This window comes from Colobus angolensis, unplaced genomic scaffold, assembly GCF_000951035.1.
Source record: "Colobus angolensis palliatus isolate OR3802 unplaced genomic scaffold, Cang.pa_1.0 Scaffold39, whole genome shotgun sequence".
NCBI classification, from domain to species: Eukaryota; Metazoa; Chordata; class Mammalia; order Primates; family Cercopithecidae; genus Colobus; species Colobus angolensis.
In genome coordinates, this window is record NW_012117265.1 from 486,901 (window position 1) to 493,720 (window position 6,820).

The 6,820-nt window shown below is 55.2% G+C and overlaps 3 protein-coding genes across 5 annotated transcripts in view; 2 read left to right on the forward strand and 1 right to left on the reverse strand.

The window, feature by feature from the left end:
- Window positions 1–3,712, forward strand: part of FBXW9 (F-box and WD repeat domain containing 9) — a 7,711-nt gene extending 3,999 nt beyond the window's left edge. For 2 of the 3 annotated variants that reach the window (XM_011954729.1, XM_011954730.1), the window contains exons 4-10: window positions 810–922; window positions 1,007–1,098; window positions 2,420–2,661; window positions 2,748–2,861; window positions 2,994–3,083; window positions 3,188–3,253; window positions 3,335–3,712. In XM_011954729.1, coding sequence (XP_011810119.1) covers window positions 810–922; window positions 1,007–1,098; window positions 2,420–2,661; window positions 2,748–2,861; window positions 2,994–3,083; window positions 3,188–3,253; window positions 3,335–3,409 — 792 coding nt within the window. In that variant the 3' untranslated portion in view covers window positions 3,410–3,712. The remainder of the gene's footprint in view (window positions 1–809; window positions 923–1,006; window positions 1,099–2,419; window positions 2,662–2,747; window positions 2,862–2,993; window positions 3,084–3,187; window positions 3,254–3,334) is intronic. The other variant, XM_011954731.1, reaches the window with a different exon arrangement.
- Window positions 1–6,820, forward strand: part of WDR83OS (WD repeat domain 83 opposite strand) — a 34,866-nt gene that overhangs the window by 1,716 nt on the left and 26,330 nt on the right. The window lies entirely within an intron of this gene.
- On the reverse strand, window positions 4,194–4,597 carry LOC105520803 (guanine nucleotide-binding protein G(I)/G(S)/G(O) subunit gamma-12-like). The gene is made up of 2 exons (XM_011954727.1): window positions 4,505–4,597; window positions 4,194–4,406 (listed from the first exon to the last, which is right to left on the reverse strand). The coding sequence occupies exons 1-2, from the start codon at window positions 4,595–4,597 to the stop codon at window positions 4,224–4,226; spliced, it is 276 nt and encodes a 91-aa protein (XP_011810117.1). The 3' UTR covers window positions 4,194–4,223.

Below are 6,820 nucleotides of genomic sequence, written 5' to 3' on the forward strand. Positions count from 1 at the left end.
GGAGCATAGTGGCATGCGCCTGTATTTCCAGCTCTTCGGGAAGCTGTGGTACAAGGATCACTTGAGCCTGGGAGGTGGAGGCTGCAGTGAGCCATGATCGCACCACTGCATTCGTGCCTGGGTGACAGAGCAAGACCTCATCTCAAAAAAAAAAAAAAAAAGAGTTTCTGTGACAGGCACAGTGGCTCACACCTGCAATCCCAGCACTTTGGGAGGCTGAGGCGGGTGGATCACCTGAGGTCGGGAGTTTGAGACCAGCCTGGCCAACATGGTGAAACCCCGTCTCTACTAATAATACAAAAATTAGCCGGGCGTGGTGGCACAAGCATGTAATCCCAGCTACTAGGGAGGCTAAGGCAGGAGAATCACTTAAACCCAGAAGGTGGAGGTTGCAGTGAGCCAAGATCAAGCCACTGCACTCCAGCCTGGATGACAAGAGTGAAACTCTGTCTCCAAAAAAAAAAAAAGAAAAAAGTTTCTAGGTGGGGTGTGAAGTCAGGCTGACCCATGGGCACAAACTTTAATCTGTAATCAACTGGAACTTGCTCTGGGTTCTTGTCTTGGTTATCTCCTTCCTTCCTCTGACCCTTGATTTTGTTGTCTGTGCAATGGGGATGATCACCTGGAGCCAGAGTTGGGTGTTGTACTCACTGCAGCATCTATCACAGTGGGCATTGGGGAGGAAGAGCTGTGTGGCTTTGGGTGAGTCTCTTGACCTCTCTGAGCCTTACCTGCAAAAACACAACAATCCCAGTCTGGGACCCCGCATGGGCTGTGGCAGGTGTGTGACTGCTGCTCCCATCCCACAGGGCTGGGTGTGGTCACTGGCAGCGCAGGACCACCGCGTGTGCTCTGGCTCCTGGGACAGCACAGTGAAGCTCTGGGACCTGGCAGCAGATGGGCAGCAGTTCGGCGAGATAAAGTGTGAGGGGGCCTGGGCAGGGGATCTGGGGGGATAGGACCCTGCCTGGCCACAGCTAAAGCCCTGTGGTCTGTGTGTCCCCAGGACCAGCTCAGCCGTGCTGTGCCTCTCCTACCTGTCTGACGTCCTGGTGACTGGCACCTATGACAAGAAGGTGGCCATCTACGACCCCAGAGGTGGGCCAAGAGTCCTGGGGCCCAGGTTGGGAGATGTCATGTTGGGGAAGGAGACAATGGGGCTTCACAGCCTGGCTGGGGTCACAGTCACATAACCACGTACCACTCGGAGTGGCCATGCTGCGCTGGTACAATATAGGCAGCTTGGGCAGCGGGTGCAGATGAAGTTTGGGCAGCCCTGGGGGCCGGTTAGAATCCTGGCTGTCCCACTTCCTACCTGTGTGACCCTCAGACAAGCTTGAAGCTCGGTTTCCCCATCTGTGAAATCCAGATAATAATACCATGCCAGCCCCATGGGGTTAATGGGGGAAGATGATAATAGCAACAGTGGTGGATTAACTACGTTTTTTTATGCTGGGTGTGGTGGTGCCCACCTATAGTCCCAGCTACTCCGCAGGCTGAGGCAGGAGGATTGCTTCAGCCTAGGAATTTGAGTTCAACCTGGGCAACATAGTGAGACCTCCATATCTAAATGAAAAGTAATTAAAAATATATAAATAAAGTCATTTACATAAGCACCTAGAAGGAACACTGCCTGGAATATAAGTATTTTCTGTTGTTTATTTATTCATTCATTTTTCTTTTGTTTCTTTTTTTTTTTTTGAGACGGAGTCTCACTGTCACCCAGGCTGGAGTGCAGTGGCGCGATCTCAGCTTACCGCAACCTCCACCTCCTGGGTTCAAGTGACTCTCCTTCCTCAGCCTCCCGAGTAGCTGGGATTACAGGAGCCTGCCACCATGCCTTGCTAATTTTTGAATTTTTAGTGGAGAGGAGGTTTCACCATGTTGGCCAGGCTGGTCATGAACTCCTGACCTCAGGTGATCCACCCACCTCGGCTTCCCAAAGTACAGGGATTACAGGCGTGAGCCACTGTGCCCGGCCATTTTTCTTTTTTTTTTAAATAGAGACGGGGTCTTGCCACATTTCCCAGACTGATCTTGAACTGAGCTCAGGTGATCTGCCCGTATCAGCCTCCCAAAGTTCCGAGATTTACAGGTGTGAGCCACTGTGCCTGGCCTATTTATTCATTCTTCTTTTGTTAATTGAAGGGCCAGTGTACCTTGTCCAGGCAGAGCTGGAGCAGGGCTGCGGGATAGAGGCATGTTTCATGCCAACCTGAGGGTGGATGCAAGACTGAGACCACCTTGGTCAGCTCTGTGCTAAGAACAATAGACAGGATCAGAGGAGGGATATGGCATGGGGACGGGGATGGGCAGAAGCCTGGGAGCTCCTGTGGAGGCCTGGGTTTAGCTGAGGTGGGAGAGGAGAGATGGGTCACTCTGTGGGATAGGGGAATGAGCAGATCGAGGGTTTTGCCAGACAGGATGGAGACACGGGATGCTCCCACGGGCTGGGAGAGGGGGCCTTCGAGGGGCTCTGATATCCCTCCTTCCCGGCCCATCACCCATGAAGCCAGCCCAGCCCTGTTGAAGTGCCAGGAACTACACTCCAGACCCGTGCTGGCCCTGATGGCGGATGACCAGCACATCATCTCAGGCAGCGAGGACCGCACCCTGGTAGTGGTCGACCGCCGAGCCAACAGAGTCCTGCAGCGTCTGCAGGTGGGCCCTCCCCAGGGGCTGGAAAGATGGGGACTGTCGCAGGCCCAGCCCGGCCTGAGCTGTCCTGTCCCTTGTCCCTCTCATAGCTGGACTCCTACCTGCTCTGCATGTCCTACCAGGAACCCCAGCTCTGGGCTGGTGACAACCACGGCCTGCTGCACGTCTTCGTCAACCGCAACGGCTGCTTACAGCTTGTCCGGGTCTGCTGGAGCTCCTGCCCCTGCCTGTTCCTCCCCCTGGGCCTCCTTCCTACCCCTGAGCCCCTGGTGGTGTGGGGGAGGGTGGGCCTTGGGAGAGCCTCGCCTGAGTGTTTCCTGATCCCCTTCCCGCAGTCCTTTGACGTGGGCCACAGCTTTCCCATCACTGGGATCCAGTACTCAGTGGGAGCCTTGTACACCACATCCACTGACAAGTCCATCCGGGTGAGGCTCCTGCCCAGCCCCTGCCCCAGGACAGTCCCTGCCCCTCCCCCACCTCCATCAGCCAGGGGCATACCTCTTGACCTTGGCCCATTGCCCCTCACCAGGTGCATGTGCCCACAGACCCACCAAGGACCATCTGCACCCGAAAGTATGACAGTACGCTCAATAGGGTAAGGTCCTGCCCCATGTGCCCTGCCCAGCTGGCCAGAGCACCATCGTCCCTGACTCCTCATGTCCTTCCCTGGTCCCAGGTCTGTGCTGAGGGCAACCTCGTGGTGGCTGGCTCTGGGGACGTGTCGCTAGAGGTCTGGAGGCTGCCGGCCTGAGCAGGTGGATGTGGATGTGGATACTGCCTCCTGGAGGCTGGGCTTCCTCCTCTGTTCTTGGGGGACCATCCCCAATGTTGGTGCTGCCTCCGCCCCCGCCCCGCAGGCCTAGGGCACAAGGAGTCCCGGCCACATTTGGGTGAGGGTCCTGGCCTGGGCCCTATGCCTGGGGGAAGGGTGAAGTTGGGGTTCAGGCCCACCCAGGGGCCACTCCCCGCTCTTGGGCCCTGATTTTGTTATGATTTGGATGCCCCGCTCTCAGGTGAGAGCGAAGGAGAATAAACCTGACGTATTGGTGCTTGGGCCTGGAGTGTGAGTGTGGTTTGCCTGCTGGGGCTCTGCCTGCGCCTGCTTGGGGTTGGGGGGCTGCGGGCCTTCGTGCGAGTGACTGGGAGAGATAGAAAGTCTGGGCTGGGGGGTGCGTGTCAGCTGTTGCTGTGCGTTTATTTGAAGAGGGAACATTCCTGGGGATCGTGGTCACCTGTGTCTATGATGTCACTTGTGTGTGTGTGTGATGTGTGATGTGTGATGTGTGATATGTGTGTGTGTGTGATGTGTGTGGTGTGTAGATTATGACTCAAATCCTGGCCATGTGAAAGGGTAACTGCTCAGGCTATCCCATGGGTGCTGCGGAGGGCAAGGGGGATGGCATGTTCTCTGTCTAGGGCTCTAGGGTCTGTGTGTGCTGCTGTGGCTGTGACCCCGGGGTCAGGCCAGGGAGGGAGGCTGGGCTAGGTGTGCACCTGGCCCCTGCAAGCCCAAAGTCCCTCTGGTCTCCCATCTCAGCCGGGCTCAGCCATACCCTGAGAAGTATTCACTTCATGTTTATTGAGGTCCCCTGGTTTGCCCTGGCCACAGGGTGGCATTGTCCTGGGTTCATAGGACAGGGCTTCTTTTCCTTGAAGGGGTTGGTGGCGGTCAGGATGCCTACAAGGAAGGGGTCGCTCTTGGCCTGCTCTGTGCAGAACTGCAGCAGATCGGCGGCCACCTTGGTCACCTGCAGACCAACTGGGTCAGTCAGACCAGACACGGGCATGTACCTGTCCCCTGGCCCATGTGTTTCCACCTCTTCCCACCTCCTGCACTGGCCCCGACCCTCACTCGGTCGATGCCCACCTTCATCCGGAGCTGCTCCACTGCCTGGTGGGCCTGCCCAATGTCACCACTGATGGCCACCTTGCTGGACATCTGGGGAAAGTGGGCAGGGCTGTGGGCAGCAGGCCCAACCTCAGTCCCCTAGGGGGAGCCTAGGGCTGCCCGAGGGTTCCCACACCTCCTCCTATGTTCCTTGGGGACTGCAGGATGAGGGTGGCTACTCCTGGACCCGTGAGGCTCATGCACCTCGGCTAAGCCACCTCTGGCTGCCTGGTCCTCTGGCGGCTGCCCTGCTCTGGCTCCCTCCCCAGTCCGGCCTGTCCTCTCCAAACCTCTTTTCTCCTTCTGCTACCCCTGCAGAGACTTTGAAGCCAGGACTCTCATGGAGTGAAATGTCACCAGCTGCAGCAGCAGCAGCTGCCTCAGCTGAGGGGGTCCCTGTCCCAGGAGGGCCTGTGGCTGCCCTGGTGTCATGTGTCACCTGGGTCCCTGTGGGCTGGGTGCCTTGGCTGGGGGAGTGAGGAGGCCCTGGCCTCCCCTTGACCTGCTGGATCTCTTGCTAACTGTTCCCAACACATCTGCTTTGTCAGACTCTGCCATCTCCGACATGCAGCCTTGCCTCTCCTGCTCTCACCACTGTTCAGGCCCAAATCTCCAATACCTTCATTCTCTTTTTCTTTTTTTTGAGAGTCTTGCTCTGTTACCCAGGCTGGAGTGCAGTGGTGCGATCTCAGCTCACGTTCAACCTCCATCTCCCGGGCTCAAGTGATTCTCCTGCCTCAGCCTCCTGAGTAGCTGGGATTACAGGCGTATGCCACCACACCCGGCTAATTTTTTTTTTTTTTTTTTTGAGATGGTATTTCGCTCGTTGCCCAGGCTAGAGTACAATGGTGCGATTTCGGCTCACCACAACCTCCGCCTTCTGGGTTCAAGTGATTCTCCTGCCTCAGCCTCTCGAGTAGCTGGGATTACAGGCATGTGCCACCATGCTCAGCTGATTTTTAGTAGTTTTAGTAGAGACAAGGTTTCACCATGTTGGTCAGGCTGGTCTTGAACTCCCGACCTCACGTGATCTGCTTGCCTTGGCCTCCCAAAGTGCTGGGATTACAGGCGTGAGCCACTGCGTCCGGCCACACCTGGCTAATTTTTGTATTTTAGTAGTCATGGGGTTTCACCATGTTGGCCAGGCTGGTCTTGAACTCCTGACCTCAAGTGATTCACCTGCTTTGGCCTCCCAAAGTGCTGGGATTACAGGTGTGAGCCATCATGCCTGGCCTTTTTTTTTTTAAGCCCAGGTTCTCGCTCTGTCTAGGCTGGAGTGCAATGGTACAATCATAGCTCACTGTAACTTCAAACTCCTGGGCTCAGGTGATCCTCTCACCTCAGCCTCCTGATTAGCTAGAATTATAGGCGTGAGCCACCGTGCCCTGCTAATTTATGTTTTTAACTTTTTGTAGAGATGGTTCTTACTATGTTGCCCAGGCTGGTCTTGAACTCCTGATCTCAAACGATCCTTGGCCTTCCAAAGGAATTATAGGCATAAGCCACTGAGCCTTGCCCCACCTGAGATTCTAACATGTGCCCAGCACTGTGCAAAAAACCAAAATGAGCAATGAAACAAGACAAAACCCTGTCCTCATGGAGCTGCCCTTCTAGTCAGGCAGGGATGGACAGCAGAAAATGTACTCAGTGAAAGAGTATACATCTGAAAGAGAATATGAAAGAAGAATAAAAGCAAAGTAAATGGGAGAGGAGTGGTCAGGGCAGGCCTCTAAGAGGAGGTGACATTTTAACTTAGGCCCAAAGGGGGAGAAGAAACTGAGAAATGGGGTGTTCTAGGCAGGGGGAGCAGCAAGTACATGACTCCTTGGACAAAAAAGAGCTTGGTGGGTTACAGGAACAGCAAAGAGGTCCATGTAGCTGGAGAGGAGAGAAGGACAGAGGGCCAGCATGGTAGGAGATGGAAGCAGGGAGGCTGAGAGGCGCCCTTTAAGGCCACTGTGAAAATCTTGGATTTTACTCCCAGGGGGAAGCTACCATTAGGAGGTTTTAACCGTGAGGTGTTTGATTTATGATTAAAGAGCTGTGGCATGCGCCTGTAGTCCCAGCTACTGGGGAGACTGAAGTGGGAGGATGACTTGAGGCCAGGAGGTCAAAACTGCGGTGAAGTGTGATTGTCCCGTTGCACTCTAGCCCTGGTGATAGAGTGAGACCCTGCATCAAAAAAAAAAAAAAAAAAAAAAAGCTCTCTGATCTTAGCTGTTAGGTGGGAGATGGATTGAAGAAGACCAGGCCGGGCGCGGTGGCTCAAGCCTG

What these genes read in the sequence shown, in the direction of transcription:
- LOC105520803 (XM_011954727.1), bottom strand. Translation starts at nt 4,597, where the DNA reads ATGTCCAGCAAGGTGGCCATCAGTGGTGACATTGGGCAGGCCCACCAG. An exon ending in TGGGCATCGACCGAGTGAGG is followed by an intron (nt 4,407 to 4,504) that starts GTCGGGGCCAGT and finishes GTTGGTCTGCAG; the next exon opens with GTGACCAAGGTGGCCGCCGA.